Raw genomic sequence first — 17,355 nt, 5'->3', positions numbered from 1 at the left:
ACTGCCACCCAAAGCAAGCAGGAAATCACATGAAGAGGAATCTTGTGAAGGGATGAGAGGTCAGAGTATCCAAAGGAATTGAAAGAGACAACAGTCTAAATTATTTAGTATGCTGACTGCTTCTCACTCAGTCCTCAGCTGTTAGCACAATATACATCACATTTAAACACATGAGGGTTTTGTTTTTGTTTTTTTAACCTGGCTGTTTGGAAGGTATTTTTTACTTTCTGGAACCTTCAAGAACAACAGGCCTTCCATCCTCTGAGTCAAAGACATGATTTTGGCATCAGTGCCTCCTCCATTCCAACATCAGAAATCAATACGCTGCCAGCATCCCTAGTGCCGTATTTGAAGTCATGCTCTTAGAACACACTTCAGTCAGGCAATGGCTCCATTCCAGAAATACACAATGTTAGCTAGAGTGGAGTATGGCCCATAGTTTTAGCCTAGTTTAAAACATATTTTACAAATCCATTCCTACGAAACTGATCACAGCAAAATATATAGTGGATTTAAAATGACAAAGTTGAATTCAAACAGCTCAATTTTTAAACCAATGAGAAATATGGGAAATTTTAAAACAAAAGAATAAACTTCTCAAATACAGACATTTGTGAAATAAACACGCACACGTACACTCACACACACACCCACTAACTTCATTCAGTGTCAGATTAAGATTACACAAGGCAATTTTCAAGGTTGCATTTACAACCACAATGACAAGAACAGCATTTTTGAGGTAGCTGAAGTCAAAGAGCAAACCACAGCACAAGCAAAGAAATAGGTGTTCACATTCACACCGAGCCCACTCTTTGGAGACACATTATCATGTGCGCAGGAGCATGTGTTGAAGAGGCACGTGTTCCATGGGGAATAAAGTTCAGCGGCACTGGAGACCTGATAAACTATTCTCCAGAGCAGCTTGTGTTGGGAGACCAGATGCACAATCAAGGGACCACGGTTTAAATCACTGCACATCAGCTGAGCTGTGGTAACAGTCTCGGTGCGCTTGGCCTGCGGCAGTTCTGCCGACAGCTCTGTCTCACATGCACTGAAGCAAGTACAACTGTGGCAGTTGAAGCTATTATTACTCAGAGCTGTCTGTCCCACTTCTCTCCTAGATGCTATTGTCGGTAGAAAGGTACACGTACCCATATCTCACCTGTTCCAGTCTGCAGTCTAGCATTCAAGCTCAAGCCCACCTCCACGGTATTACTTGCCAATGGACTGTGAAAAGGAGCAGCAAAGACACAGACTTGAGTTCCCTTCTTCAGGTGCAATAACAACTTTGCCACATTACTAGTGCAGAGATGTCAAACTGCCACAGCTTGAATCACCAGACTTCATCTCTCAGAGCCCTTTGCTAGCCTACAAAGAAAGGAGTTGAGCTAACCTCACAGCAAATGCCAGACAATGTGGGCATATGGGGATAATGGCTGTGGCTGGCTGACAAACTGGCTCAGCCACAGTAACTGGATCACGCTTCTGGGCACACAGAGAGCTTGATCCTGCCCAAATTATAAAAATGCGTGAAACACAGTCATAAACACACACATAATGTAGTATTTTCACCAAGAAGCTTTCTACAAATCAACTGTTTGCATGATTACTGCTGAGAGTCTTGAAGATGGGATGGAAATTATGGCAAGATGTTTTCCAAAGGCAGAAAGAAAAAAAAAAGAAATCAACCTCCTATAATTAGGTCTCTGTTGTGTAGTTGCTGTATGAGAGAGATGGCACAGATGAGAAGTTGTTATTCCACTGTCTTCCTCCAGTGTTCTGCTGCAACTCTGCCTGCTCTTTATATTTGCTCAGAAGATTTTTGGCTTCTTGCAGATCCTGAGAAGAGTTTTCCCCGTATTCTTCTTTCAGCCACTGCCTGAACTGCAGAAATTGAACATACATTAAAAATATGATGAAACAGTAGGATGAGACTGATGCACAAGTAATACTCCCTCCTGTCCTGCAGAATTTCAAGAGCTTTTAAGAACAGAAGTAGTTTAAAGAAAAGCGCTCCAAATATTGCATATCCTTCAATAGCAGCACAGGCTACATAGGCACAGGAACACACATTTGAAATCACCGAGATCCCTTACATCCCCTAAAATGACACACTTGCATAACAGCTTGACTGACTGGAGAGATACAGAGTAAGGAATACCCACCAGGCAAGGATGGCCTGGATTTAAAAGCACCCTCCTCTTATCTCCACAGGTAGATATTGTATAAATGCACCTATCTCCATAAGCAGATATTGTATAAAACCCTTTCTTTCCTTGATGGAGACCTGCCAATTGATAGCTCCCCCTCACATTACAGGGAAGAGTGGAAGTCATATATGTTCACTTTCTCTGTTCCACTCAACTTTATAGACCTTTATCAAATCCTTCTTTGTAATTTCTTTGCCAATTGAAAAATTGGAGTCCACTCAGTCATTCCTAACAATCTTGTTGCTCTTCTCTGCAGAAGCAGCAAGTAGACACAGACCCCAACTATTCTGTCCCAGTGGGGATGACAGTCCTGTGATCATTTCTCAAGTTTTAACTTTTCTAGTTTTGTGCTGTTTGGGGCTCATGGAGAGCTTTATCCATAAGACCATTTACTAGGACATTGGGAGATAAGACTTCGACATAGTTGCTCCCTCCCATTCCTAAAAGATCGTTAAGGTCCTGAGTCAAATCTGAAGCTGCAGGCTATCATGTGGAAGGTTTGGAATTGGTGCAAAGCACCAATTGACCTCTGTGACTAAACCCCTTCCTGTAAGACCAACATCTAAAGGACGCCATTCCAGAAACCTCACAGGATACCACCCTATAGTGGCACAGCAAAACACCCATGCTACTGAAATCAGAAAAAAGTTCATGCCCTTGGCAGATGGCATTCTTCCACTGAAATCAGGTGTGTAAACAGACACCTGCTAAGGATGTGGTTGCTGTTAAGAGACAGTAGGAAACTACAGCCCAGCCAGTGACTACAGGTGGATATTTCTTTTTGCAACCTACAGCCTCCCCCTCAGTGAAAAGAGGCAGAATGTGCCGTCCATGGTGGATGAAAAAAAGAGAGACGTTACTGTCTTTATCAGGCTATTTGCATATAGCCTTAATTGTCATTGCTGTTCGCCCAGACCAATTAGAGTAGAAATGACTGTAAGGGAGGAAGGAGACAAGTCTGGAAAGTCCCCCCTGACTTTTGTCTCTTAAAAATCAGTTACTCTACCATTTACACCAGTTCCAAACAATCCAGGAAACATTCAGTTAAATATTAAAAAAACGCAAATATTTACAGTTGCAAACTGCATCATGCAAAACAAAGGGTAATTTCTAAACTCTGAGCTTTCTGCAACAGAACGACAGGGGTGGAATAAAAAAAGAAAACCAACATCTTAGCCTAAATGTATTTTGCTTTCCAATTCTGGTTTGCCTCTGTTGTTGTTGATTTTTAATAAGCACAACAGGCACAGAGAAGAGCAACATGCTGAGCAATGGAAACAGAGGGAATGGCCAGAGCAGGTTGTTAACATAAGTGGAAGTCACCGATCACCCACGGGGAAAAGGTCTTTTGCGTGGGATGGTTCTTTTTAGGGGTAAGAAACTGATTTTTTTTTTAAATGAAAACCACTTTGCATTCTTATTGTTCCCACAATTCACCTAGTCCTACAAAGCCTTCAAAGCCTAAGAAAAAAAGGGTCAGATCTGAGGCTGTTCTACGCATCAGAAAATGTATTAAGTCTTAGACACAGGAGGTGGAGGGGGGAACACGACACATAAGTCATAATGAGAACCCAGTTTAACTCCTGGATAGCAAAGATTTCTGATTATGATTTCTTTCCCACTTACCATTCCAAATGAATGTTTTGGGCGGGTTGCACTATTTTTATGCAACTGGTACTTAGAGTTTGGTCTGAAGTTGGAGCATTCTTAGCAACTCTGTTTAGTTTTTACCCTGCTAAAAGTGTCAGTCTTCTATTGCGCCTTAGCACGCATGAAGCAATCACTGTGTTGAGAGCACAGCTGGGCAGGAGGTGTGTTTAGATGTTTTGTTTGGTCTCTTCTCCCATCCAGCATTCCCTGATACCTTTCACAGTTCTAGTCACACCTCCCCACTCGAGCAGGCTTGGCCAAGAAACCACTCCCCTCAACAGAAAACAGGGACTCAGATAAACCAGCCAGGCCTTAGCATAATAAGAAGTAGGCCATGATCTGAGACTTGGGGTTGTGTTTTGCAGCTAATTTGTCTCTAATTCACTTACCTGATCCACACTGTGTTTTTCAAAGTCCTGTAGCTGCCTCTGGAAGCCCATGTTAGGATTGGCACAGGATCTCGCTGCACGCACAACAGACAGTGCATCTTCCCAACCAAAGTCCGTGATGGTCATGATATAAGCAACTACCAGTGTTACACTCCTGGAGACACCTGCAAGGCTGCATGAAAAAGGAGGTGAAATAAATTGAAGTAGTGCTGTACTTCATCTATCACAGTTAAAGCATCACTTCCCAACATCACAGCAGACTGCTGTTTTGCTTGCCACCAGGAAGAAATGTTACAGTATTTGAGTTGAAAGGTTTTGGTGCTGCTTTTTCAAATGCATCAGAACTAATCTATGACAAGTCTGAGAAAGTGGGTTCTGAGTGGTAAGTCATATGAGACTGGAAAGGAAAAAATAAGTATTAAGTCTCCACAAAACCAGGGGACAGTGCACATGTTCTAAGTTATATTTGGTTTTTAATAAGCTATAAGTCACCCACTTTCTTCGGCATATATAGATCGCAGCAGTGAAGTAAGACCATTCCTTCTCCACCACAAAGGCTTCAATTCCATGTGGCTGAAATGAACTCTAGCTGAGCTGCTAAAGTATGTATGTCTGGTTGCTTGAGCTCTTTTCCTCTTTCTGCTATCCATGTACTGTGCAACTTCAACTCTTAAGACTCCAGTTTCCCCACATGAAGTGCTGCGATAAAGTAGCAATCATTCACTATTACTGGTTTGACAGCGCTGGATAAAAAAAGTCCCAACTATTACTACTATGAGAATAAAGCATGTGTTTGAGTTACATTTGTACCAGACTCTTTCACTCGGCATTTTGAGAACATTTTACTCTTTTGAAATGCTTCACAGGTTTAAATATGTGTTTTTAAAACTGTCAGAATTCAGACAAATTATCCCTGTTTAATGTACATGCAGACCGACCAAATGACTCATGCACAGCCCTATAATGAGCCAGCAGCAAACTTGAGGATTTATGCCCAGGGCCTGTCTACAAGTCCAGTGTTCAAACCATGAGATGACTCTGATTCCAGATAAAGACTTAGATAAGTCACTTGGACACACAGCACAACGACTACCACCAATAGCAGAGAGCAAGAAAAAACCCAGGGTGGGATTTCCTTTTCTATTCTCTACAGTCCCAGGAGCAGCTCTCCAATCAGAGACTTGCTATTAACAAATGCGATGTTTGAATGCTTCAGTGGTTTACAGAAAAAAAGGGGAAAAAAAAAATCTGTTCAGAGGAAAATGTTTTTAACAGCTCTGAAGTCACCAAAATAGCTGTTACAGAAACTAATCAAATTATTAGCATTATGGAACTAATCTTTAGAAATACAGTGATTAAAATAATGCTAAATAAATAATATGTCTCTAGTCAATATATCTCTAGTCAAATCAATCCTACAAAAAGATTTGACAGGAAGAGAATGTCAGGAAGAATGTCTTGGGCTCCTTTTATCTCTGGGAAGCTTCCCACCCCAGTGACCCAAAAATCCTAGCATGAGGCTTGGCTTTAATAGCATTTGCAAATCATCTGGGGCTCCTCAAATAAAGGCAGCATTTCAGCCCAAGAGGATTTTGCTGTAAAAAGGAGGTGAACACTAACTTATCATTCAAATTATGAACATCCAAATCAAGGTAGAGAAACTCTTAAGACATATTTTTAGCAAGTGGTATACATACCAATGAACTAGGCAGCCTTCACCTGTAAGCCGGCACTCGTGAATAAATTTTATGCTCTCTCTGAAATGCCTTGCCCTGAAAACAGAAGCAGAAGGAGAATAAACAAAGTGCCCTATTTAGTAAAATCACTACTTAGAAAGAGAAATGTATCTGAAAGCTCACTTAGCGCTGTTTCTAGAATTTAGAACTGAATACACATCTTAAAAGGTAAAAGTTTGTGCCTGCCAATGAAACTCAAAACTCATTGGCATAGTTATTCTCCACTCTACATGAAGAAGAAACTAGTATCTTAGGCACTACAATGTGATAAACATTAATGCTTTATTCTGATGACTGCCAAGTCTGTGTTTCAGTTTGTGTTTAAATCCTCTTTAAACTAGTAATTTGACCCAACATGGCCTTGCATACTCTCAGATGTCAGATGAAACTCAGCACGACTACACGAACAGTTCAAGGCATGCTGCCTCTCACAAAGAGGCATCCACTACCTGCTACTCAAACTTAACTTTGACTTCTCCTCCCTCCTTCAAACCATGTACTAGGACACATCTAAACGTTATGACTTTCTTCTTTGCAACATGAAATCTCTTCCTTTTGTCCCTGCTATGAAAAAATTATCAATTCAAGGCCTGGCTTCTTCAGCTACTTCCAGTCTCCTCTCACACTGCAGTAGCCCTTCTGACTGCCTTTATTCAGAGTGTCAGCCAACCCCTGCCTACAGCCTACCTTTTTTAAAGCAGTATAGGAAAAAGCACGGAGAAGATAAAGACTCGGTTTACAAACCTTAAGGTTTGTACTCCCATTATCCTCTCATTATGCCTCCTCATTTTAAGTGGGGTAAGTCTGAAGGAAAGTAACCGGGCAGCTGTCATCATCTCGGCAAATCTGCAGCATCACCTCCCTACATCCCAGGTAGCTCACCCTGCCTCTGCCTTTCAGACTGCAAAGCCTTTGGGGCTGCCTGGAATTCATCACAGGTGCAGGGAGCACCTCTTAGTTCACTAGAGTTGGAGTTCACTGTGGCCTTTGAGTGCTCTTCTAGTTTAAGCTTGCAAGCAGTAGCGATGTTTGCAACACAGAATAGAGAGCTTCTGCAGGGGCAGTCAGGACCAGGCTCATTGGCAAAGATGAACCTGAAAGCACACTGCGCTCAACACCCATGAAACTCAACGTCCTGTATTCAAGATGTTTCCCCTCTCAGTGTGAATATTATACCACAAGGGTAAAAGAAAAAACCTCAGCCCAGCATCAGCAGCCGCACAAAAATCAGGAATACCCACATAAAAGGAAGCTTCCTTTCCTGCCCAACAGTGCAGCTGCTGATGCTACAAACACTCAGACCTGGAAGAGGACAACAGTGATGCAGTAGAGTGATAGTGCCTATGGAACTTGCAAAGGCAATGATGTCTAAACTGAAATATCCAAAAAGAGGGATCCCAAAGCCCAGACAGTTCTCCAAGGCAGTTCTTGCATCACTGGATACAACATGGAGAACACAGCTGGAGAAGATTTGAGTGATTTACTTGGAAAATTTCAAGGCACTATGCAATCCCAAGCTTTAGGACAGCATGTCAGCTCAGGATTTTGTTTCTCAAGAACCCCATCAAGTATGTGGAACAAGTGAAGAAACTTTACAAATGCACTTCTACTCAGACTGCCATTCCAAAACATTTTCACCGGCTGAGTTCTAACAGATCACAGCACTCAGGTCTGTCTGGGGGGCACAAGCAGCTTCACGTAAATGAACTCAGAGGACAAATGAGACATCGGGCTGTACGTGCAAGAAGTGCTGCTATTGCACAATGAAGGAGCACTTATCTGATTGAACAGATTCAGTCAGATTAAACTTGGTTAGGGCTGGATTGACAGCATCCCAATCTTTTCATACATCCATCTTTTCTCTTTCTCTCTAGAAAATCTGACCAACAGCACAGCTCCAAGCATGAGTGAATTCATTTCAATGGTTAGCACAAGTTTTGAAAAATCTCTGCAAATGAGCATAACACCTTTGCAAGGTACTAAATATAGCTAGCAGTGAACTCCATTCACTCAGTTTTATTCACCCTTCCTTATTGCTGACACTTGGTCTGCCGATACACTGTCAAGTGTCAGTGTTTACAGGCATTCATGAAAGCAAGAGAAATAGCCAAGCTTAGCGCTGCTCTGTAGAACCATAGCACCTCCTTACCTTGAGTCAGAGAAAAGGAGAAATGTACTCCTCCACAACCTCCTGGTATCAGGGTCTCTGCTGGCTCCAGCAGACACAATTGCCTAAACTAATTTTCAAAGTTATGGTACAAACCATATTTACATGGCAACTAAGCTTGAGGGCAAATTAGCTGTGTGGCAAATGCCACAGACACAAAGAATGGTAAGTCTTACATTAACCACAGAACAGTTGATTACCATCTGTAACAGCAAAGCACTTGACAAATGCGTTGATTTGCAGCCTGTTGGACTGAACAGTTACTTCAAAACAATTTATTATACGATATCTGGCTTTTACATCTCCCAGCTTAAAGCTGGGTCCTGAACTGCATCATCTTCACAGTGGGAAAACACCACAGGAAGAAGAACTAGTACAGTGACCCTACCAGCATGTTGTAAAAATTATCTAAACTTACGCATTAGCAAACTGGATAATCCAAAACTAGGCTGAGCGCAGAGTTATGATACCAGATCCACATATTCATTCGTTGCTAGTCAGACTTCTGCAAGTATTATAAAGGTTAAAAATAAAGCATCCAAATCAGATATGAAGAAGCATCTTGATGTTTCTTTTGGCAATGTAAATGCAAAAATTCATCTAAATTTATTTTCTTAATAGGTTATTTGGCTTCTGTATTATTACCACTAGCAGTCTGACCATTGGAGGTTAGTTCCTAAGAAACACGTAGCCCAAGACAATTAGCTGGAACAGAACAGGAAGGGAAGATTTGATTTCTATAGAACTTAACTTTTTAGTAACAGGTTCTATAGGCGATAACATTTCTGAAGAAGTCCAGGGCCCAAGGTAAAATTCTCACAGTCCAGGGAAAACACTAATTTAATGCCTAGGAAGCATCTCGAGTCTAAAAAGAAACTACTTGATTTCTATGCTTGGTAAGGGCAGAACATGGGAGTAGAAGCAAGCTTTTGGCCACTTTAGTGACCACCCACGGTAGCAGGGGAATCCCTGCTGTATTTCCCTGGCAATTCATCCTGCTGAGGAAGGAAGCTCCACTAAAAAATCTTACTAGGAGTACATGTGCATTAACACATAAGAAACCAGAAGTTTCCCTCACAAAAAACTAAGCTGAAGTGAATTAAGTGCTCACAGTGGGTAATTCAGTGGGTAAATGCTTTCAGTTGGACCTTATCAACCTGACAGGGGTTGTAAAGTAGCAGCAAAGCTTCTGACAAATTTGCTATTCAGAGAGACAGCCAAGACAGCAGTGTGTATCTGGTCAGTTTTGCCTGTCAACCATGGCTAAGAAAATGCAAGGACCTGCAATACAGCATGCCGCTATTTATTTTTTTTCCTGACATCACCAGAATCCCTCTTCTGAAAGCAGAGGGCAGACACACAAAGACATTGCAGAGGGACCAATTCCCTTTCCTGTTCCCTGGCTATCCCCGCCTCTGTAGAGGGCACAAGCAGCACAGTTAACCAGTCCTAGGTAAGATTGTGTCAAATCCTCATAGACTGAACAAAGACAGCTTCCTCTTGCTTTCAAAAGATTGTATGTGCAAACCAAGAAACATTGCTATTTGCAAGCACCATGGTTTGATTTTACTTGAAGATCTGGACTGTCCAAAGCAAAAAAGAAAAATTGGTTACTTATCAAGTTTTATTTAAGTGATAAAATGTATCAGTATTGGAAGTAATTATGTTTGCTTGCAACCACCTGATACCAAAGCAACTACTTCAGATGCCTGCAGCATAACAGAAACAACACCCATGCAAATGTTGTACCTTCTTGCTGAAGCTCTAAAAGCTTTGGTACTGCGCCAGACAGTTCAAGCGCCAGAGGTGGTTTTTCAGTATAACTCCTCAATATTTAACAGTGAGGGAGGGGCTGAATTGTACATTGATTAACATTCATCACAATTGCTGTCTTTTCTATTTCCATTCCCAACTGATCCAGATCTCTATTAACAAAGGAAGCAGGTTTACAGAACATTTTCAGAAATGCTACGCAGATCTCAGCATACCAACAAACAAATTAATATGACAACATGTAAATGTTTCCCTCTAATCTTAATCTTTTTTCCTTCACAAAAGGATTTTTTTAAAAATTAATTTATTTTTATTATTTAAGTATTAAGGCCACAAAAGTTATCCATGACAAAAGCAGTTAGCTGTCTGTCTTCTCATTACAGATGTCTTGAAATTCAGGGTTTTGGGGTTTTTTTTGTTGGGGGCTGAAGGGAGGGTTGTGTGTGTGGTGGGTTTAGGTTTTTTTTTTTTTCCTCCTGTTCCTCTAAAATCACAACAGAAATGCAGAATTACAAGGCAACTCACCACACGTCAAATGGCACCCTGGAATATTTCTAGGGTACGAGAAACACACATTCTAAAAATATCCCCCTGAAAGCATGAGCCAGAATGTTGCTATGATGTGAGAGAAAAGCACTGCTGCATTTCCTTCCGTACCTGACAGGCCTCTTTCAACTACTTGTTTCTCTACAAAATTTGGTAGCAGGATGTGGCTGAAACCCCCCTCACCTCTCCCCACCATAAACAGTGAGCTCTAGAAGAAAGAGTTGGTCACCATCCAAGTTATCTTACAAAACCTGTTTTGATTTCTCTTTGGAATCAAGACTTGCTGTGCTGAATGGTTCAAAACATTAAAACCAAGGGAAGGTCAACTAGCATTTCATGAACATTAGCGGAGATGAGAAAGAGCAAGGCTGGGACACCCTAGTTTCAGTACATATATCCTCAAGGCAAGAGTCACCGCAGCGCAGAAACTCCTTGCCATGCCAGCCTACTGCTAAGAGCAGCGGAGTCTTCTAAGGCAGGTTCAAGAAGTCCAGAGAGGATAGTTGCAGGGGTAGTTTGCACACTGAGACTTTATCTTGATGGCCCACTGTGAGGAATTTATTTCAACCCTTGAAACACCAGCCTTCATACCTCCTTCAAATATTTTCTTCTCATTAATGTCTGGAGATAGCACTAACAAAAAAAGAGAGCAGTCAAGCAGAAAGATTTACAAAAACAATGGCTAGAATACACTGGGACTAAATTAGGACCAGACTCACTAAGGAATTCCTGAAGCTTAAGGCCACAAATGAAGAAGACTGTTTACATACTGACCCCCCTACAAACCCTCACACACAAAAAGCAGAGCCTGAATCAAAGTGGCTGGAATAAAGCGTTACTGTGTTTTCTTAACAGACTGAAAACCACATTTGTGTAATACTTGTGAGAGATCAGAATCGTATCTTTCAGCTCATTGTAAAACCAGCATCATGGCATGAAGGGATTTCTCGGGTTTTGTGATTTATTTTTAAAGAAAACTTACAAGTTCTGTGAGGGTGAGTTAATGCACAGATACTTCACTCCCTGTGTAAAGAAGCAAAAAAGGAATGAGAAGAAAATATCCAAGTTAAAGACATTTATCCACCACCGTGCAAGTCCTGCTCTGGAGTGGTACAGTTTTATTGACTTTGAGGAAGGCACACCATTATCCAGACAAGCAGATATCATCTCTATGCAGCCAGATTTTAAAAGTTTTCACATCTGCTTTGTTGCTAAGACACCAGGACATAGCTTAGTCACACTTATCCCAAGGCCCAATAGCAAGCTTTTTAAAATAGAAACACCTTTACTAAAAAGGCGTAAAGCTCTTTTTCGAGGAACTAGGTTGCATCTTCTCCTGCCCTTCCCCTTCTCTAAGCAGATGTTACAACCTAAAATTGTGAGAAGCAATTTCTTTTAATCCCATGCAATCACTTTTCTTTACCTAGCTGATAAACCAAACAAAATGCATTTCTGAGAAGAAACACGTTTGTGGAATGGGTTTTGTTTTTTATTTTTTTGGAAACTTCAAGAAGAACAACTATAAAGCTGAGACTTTCTTCCACAGTTAGCCTCACTTTTAGTCAGCTGTCATAACAAGGTACAAGATCAATTAGGGAAGTTAGATAACCATTTCTGATGCATTAAAAATGTTACCGGGTATATTTAAAACAACACTATAATCATACACTACTGCTTTGCATTGTCAACGTTCATTTTAACTGTCATTTTTTTTTCAATGCTTGTTTTGCTCCTATGACTGTTAAGCAAAAGAACACTTCTGAAAGCATATTTAGCTAACTTCTCATATAGGACTTCCAAGAATATAGGCTGCAGCTCAGACACACAAAACCAGAAATCATTCACTGGAAGTCTTTTGACTTGTCACATTTATCTATAAGAGATCCTTTGCCAACAAGGTGAAACACAACATACACCTACCAGACATTTCATTTGCCAGCTGGGGTGTGTGGGGGTGGAGAGTTTGGGGAATTTTCATTGATCAGCTGTAATGACTACCCAAGGTGACGTCTTCTCCAACACCACCTTTACTTTGCTGGCTCAGGAACCCCTCTTTAATTTCCTCTACATGCCCTTTGTTACTTCACTTGCCTCCTTATACCAAAGAGCAATCCCTTTTGTAAGGGGTCCAGTCCCCTAGCACCATGATACATCATGCTAATCCTCTACAACAGGCATGAACTTCACCACTGTGCCAGAAAGGATGTGGTCATACCTCACCCGTCTCTTCACCACCTCTTACACATGGCACCAGCCATCTTCTCAACCCACCCGAACTCCTTCAGCCAGTATCTTCTTCACAGCCACACAGATCTGAGAGCCTGCCCTGTCCCCTCCATGTTTGATCAAACTCCCTTGCTCTGACAGGCCATCCCCAGCGTGCCACAGCCAGAGGAGAGCTGCTACTGTCTATGGCCTTCTGGTTTGGGGAAGGCAGAGCCAGAGCAGGGAAGGCTCTGCAGGCAGTCCCAACCATGGAGACAGAGATGTGGCTGTGCCTGAGAAGGGAGAAGGCACCATCAGGACAACACCAAGCCAGCGACAGCACACGGCATTTAGCACAAGAGCTGCATGCCAAAGGCAGCTGAGGGGAGAGAGAATGAGAATGAAGCCAGTTTGCAAACCAAAGCAGCTTGCTGTTGGAAGCAACAGCATCAGCAAGTAATAGTTCCTCCTGCCCTGTATCAGCAGAAGGGATGCCTGCAGCAGGAGAGCAGGATGGTTCCACAGCCATAAGCTGATCCACAACGGCTTGCACAGATACGTTCATCTACAAAGGCGATGTAGCAGCAATACATACATTGATAGGCTGTGGAGCCAAAGATGATTATTATATTGTGACAGATTAATTACGATAATAAGCATCTTGTATGACACATCTGAGAGGTTTATCTCGGACACTAGTATCACTTCAAGTGAGTCACTCCAGTAGAACGAGGGCCTGTGACCTGAAAGTAAATTTACATGTTGCTTTTTCCCCCACACCTCTAGACAACTCCATGCTACTAACTCTGCACCACCAAGGGAAAAACCAGGAAGAAAATCAAAGGTATGAGACAGCTTAACTCTGGAGTGCACTATATGCAAGAAGGTTTGCTCCTCCAGCATGCACTGACGCAAGTTGTTCCACAGATTTCAGAAGCTATGGCACATGCTGAGTGCTTTTCACAGGCTGAGTGCAGAGGGGTTTTCAGATCATGTTCACTTTAAAAGCAGAAGTAGCACCAGAACAAGTTTAAGACCCACATTGTTCTTTTTTTGTCCTGGCTGGCTAGTTCCCACTACCACAAGCACAGATGAAACTAGCCTATGAGAGACCACACATGGTACTGAATGGCTCATCCAGAGGCTGATCTTGGAGGTCTTCAGCGCCAACAACTTCAGTGAAGCCCACAGCACTCTTTTCACTACTGTGCTTGCAAATGCTCAACACATCAGCCTATCAGCCTTACTAATATAGCTTCTCTGATAGGAGATAATTAAAGTTACTGGAATTTGGTATTTTGACAGATGCGTGTCACTTGCATGGTGTTTTTGGAAGGCTGTGGTGATGGACTCCTCCCTGTAAGGAAATAATCGCACACTCAACTCAGAAATAGAGGTGAGATTTCTAAAGTACTGTGCAGTGACCTAACCCGATTCCCACAAAAATCAACAGTGAAACTCTCAGTGACTTCAACCCAAACAGAGTTTGGCCAAAGTTGGTAACTCCTGAGGATCCCACCCTACCATCAGGTTTTACTTCTCTTGCTTGAAATAATAATGATCGTAATACGATTAATTCATTGTAATTGGAGATGTGAAATACAACGATGACAGAAGATTGAATGAGGCAGGCATTCATAAATGTAACTTCAAGGGATTTTCTGTATAGATACTCATATGTTGATTGCTGGAATGAGCTTTTCCTCACATACGCTGGATAGACTTTAGTATTTAAACATATTGGCAATAGGAAGATACTTAATTACTGAACCCTGCTATTTGTGACTGTTCTTTGAAAAAAAAAAAAAAACACAACACTACCCAGGATCATATTATTTGTATATTTGTACCCCAAGACACTGCTGTCCTTCCTGTGCACATAACCTGCAGATAACATCTAAGAACTGTCCCAAAGGGACCTTTCAAAGCAGAACAGTGTATGCCAACCGAACAAGTAAATACCTACAACATTTTAGATGGGGTACTAGCATGCAAGAAAGACAGAGGCATCACAATTTTATTACTTAGCAGTTTGCCATTCTGAAACTGCAAAGTGCAAGATGTAAGGAGGCAACAATCACCGAAACAGCGACTAAAACAGATCAACCTAAATCAAAAGATTGTTGAAGAGTAAAGCAGACCAGCTCCTACCGAAAATTTCAACATTTCAACAAGCTCCAAATCAGTAACTAGTCTACAGTTTCATTAAATAAACTTGAACCTGGTTGCAAATGCAATAGCCAAAGCTGAAACAAAATTGCATATTAATAAAGATGTAAAGACAAAATACAAATTTGATGTCGGCCATATGGAAGTCTTTTATTTATTAATTTATTTTTAAATTAACTCTGGTTTGTTCCCTAGGAATGATAATTCTCTAAAAATTATTCAGTAGAGGAAGAACAGAACAACTCAAAACAGGTATTGTACCACTTCACCTATACATGCTAAATTAGGTGCCACAGAATAGCTAACTCATCCCAAAAATATGGTATTTGTTCAAAGCAAAGAGAAAAGCTTGCAGTTAAAAAAAACTGATTCAAAGATAAATATTATTTTAAATCCTATATTAATAGATTAACTTTATTTATTGAAAACTGCTGTTAATATGTTGTTATTCAAACATTTCTTCAGCTGACAACTGTGTCAGTCATGTCTTATCTCTACAAACAAGCTTTTTTCCCAGATTATCCATTAAAAAAAAAATCAATCCAACATTTTTAATTAAACAGAAGTTATGCATGTTCTTACATAATAAAACATTCCATACATATGGAATGTGTTCAAACCCAAGCCTCTAGATCAATTATATGCTGAATACAGCTTTCTTCTGCTCATCTTGATGCACTACTACTTTCCACTTGTTACTTTTAAATCATTGCTCGCTTTCCTTTCTCCAATCACCTTTACCACCAAACACCCCTACCCTCCAATACACACACTTCTCTAAACTCTTTCCTTATTATTCACACGATGATCCTGATACCCTCATCAAATAAAAGCAGCACTCCCATTTCTTTTGAAATTAGATTACCTCAAAAAAAAAAAAAAACAGTAAAATAAAATAATTTACTCTTCTGTTTCAGCAACCACCAAAACTAGATTTCTGTCTGCCTTCGACTCTGAAACTAAATGCTACAGTTAAACCGATACAGTGAGAGCTAACAAAACTAGAGCAAGTATTCTTATTTCAAGATTGTCAAAGTTGAAACAAGCGAGAGTTAAGTAAAATTTCTAAAATTCACTGTTATTTGAGAAACAGTGACAGTACTTGCACAATTTCATCACAGATTCTAGAACCAAGTCAGTTCTGCTGCACTGAGTATTGAGGTAAACCAAAAAGGTTTAGGCACACACACACATATGCAGAGATTTTACACTACAATTACTAAGGTATTAATGGAATTGCAGTAATTTTCAAATTTCTGATTTTAGAGTTCGATCTACTAAGACCAGAAATCAAAGAGTTATCTCACATTTGGAAAAGTCAGTAAGACTATAGAACAACACCTTCCTAATATCATTAGCTTTTCAAAAAGATAATTATATCTTTGTTATTAAATCCAGTATTTCATTAAGTGCCCAGGAAAAGTAACAGTCCAGTTTGTCCAGAACATTCTGGTTCTATTCTACTTACCTATAATCTATTTTAAAAACTCCAGCTTCATCTTAACTAAACTTGTAAAAACTGGCATTTGGGTTTTTTTAGTAGAACATGTAGAATTTTGCAGTAGCAAAATGGCACATCTGTAAGTCAGATAATGGGTGACTGAGAATAGGTTCTCTAAAGAGCACGCACAAATTCAATCACACAATACCGAGAATAATTTTGACTCTGAACAGAATAAGGTGTAAAGAACAGTGTTGTGAGACAAATGCAGTTCTTATATGGATATTTGCTTCTTTGTAGTGATCAAAGATGTTCTGAAGTCATTAAGAGTGATGCTCAGTTTGATTACACCCTAAATCATACTAACATACAGTTTATCTGTAAAAGAAAACTATCCAATGATTTTTATACAAAACTGAGTACTCTAGCAAAACAGTAGGCAGGAGAATAAGAGAAGGACTAAAAATGCTACTCATTATTTCATGTTTAGTGGGTTTTCCAAGTAATGTTTTTTTACAGATATTCTTCAGAACAGTGTCCCCACCACTGGCACACATACAACATTTCTGAGGTTCTAGTTTGCACTGGAAATGTGAATCTAGAACTTCAGATGTTAAAAGGTGAGGAGAGGGGGAATGATTACAGAAATTACGAAATTTCTGTTCTCCAAGGGCAGAGGTTGGGGGAAAGGGATTGTAAAACAAAAGGTTTAAAAAGAGCAGGATTGTATTTTTGGCATTAAACCTCTCTATTTAAATATATGTAAAGATACCATCAACGACTTCCAAGAAATTTTTTTTAAACACAAACCCCTAAACTTAAATTTGTGAACCCAGATGCAAATAGAAAACCTCCAGCACCTGGCAAGTTCTTTCAGGTTAGTCAAAAACCATGTGTTAATTTGAGTCGTCACATCAACAGATGAAGACAGGACTTATTTTTGTTTAGGGGCATTTCAGCAAAAAAGCTAAAGTGGGAAACTGCCAGCAAAAAGCTTCCTCAAGCCAAACCAACAAGAGTTTATAAAGGGTTTTTGTCCAGTAATGCACCAAACTGAACCTGCTGA

The 17,355-nt window shown here is 40.5% G+C and overlaps 1 protein-coding gene across 1 annotated transcript in view; it reads right to left on the bottom strand.

Annotated features, from left to right (window-relative positions):
* Positions 1–1,019: 1,019 nt before the first annotated feature.
* Positions 1,020–17,355, bottom strand: part of DUSP22 (dual specificity phosphatase 22) — a 33,424-nt gene continuing 17,088 nt past the window's right edge. Inside the window, exons 3-6 of the mRNA XM_010082620.1 lie at positions 11,457–11,497; positions 5,950–6,024; positions 4,253–4,424; positions 1,020–1,887 (exon numbers count right to left, since the gene is read on the bottom strand). Of these exons, the coding sequence (XP_010080922.1) occupies positions 1,702–1,887; positions 4,253–4,424; positions 5,950–6,024; positions 11,457–11,497 (474 nt within the window). The 3' untranslated portion in view covers positions 1,020–1,701. The remainder of the gene's footprint in view (positions 1,888–4,252; positions 4,425–5,949; positions 6,025–11,456; positions 11,498–17,355) is intronic.

The sequence above is a fragment of the Pterocles gutturalis genome, unplaced genomic scaffold (assembly GCF_000699245.1).
Source record: "Pterocles gutturalis isolate BGI_N339 unplaced genomic scaffold, ASM69924v1 scaffold45814, whole genome shotgun sequence".
Taxonomy (NCBI): domain Eukaryota; kingdom Metazoa; phylum Chordata; class Aves; order Pterocliformes; family Pteroclidae; genus Pterocles; species Pterocles gutturalis.
This window is presented reverse-complemented; position numbering and strand designations above follow the sequence as displayed.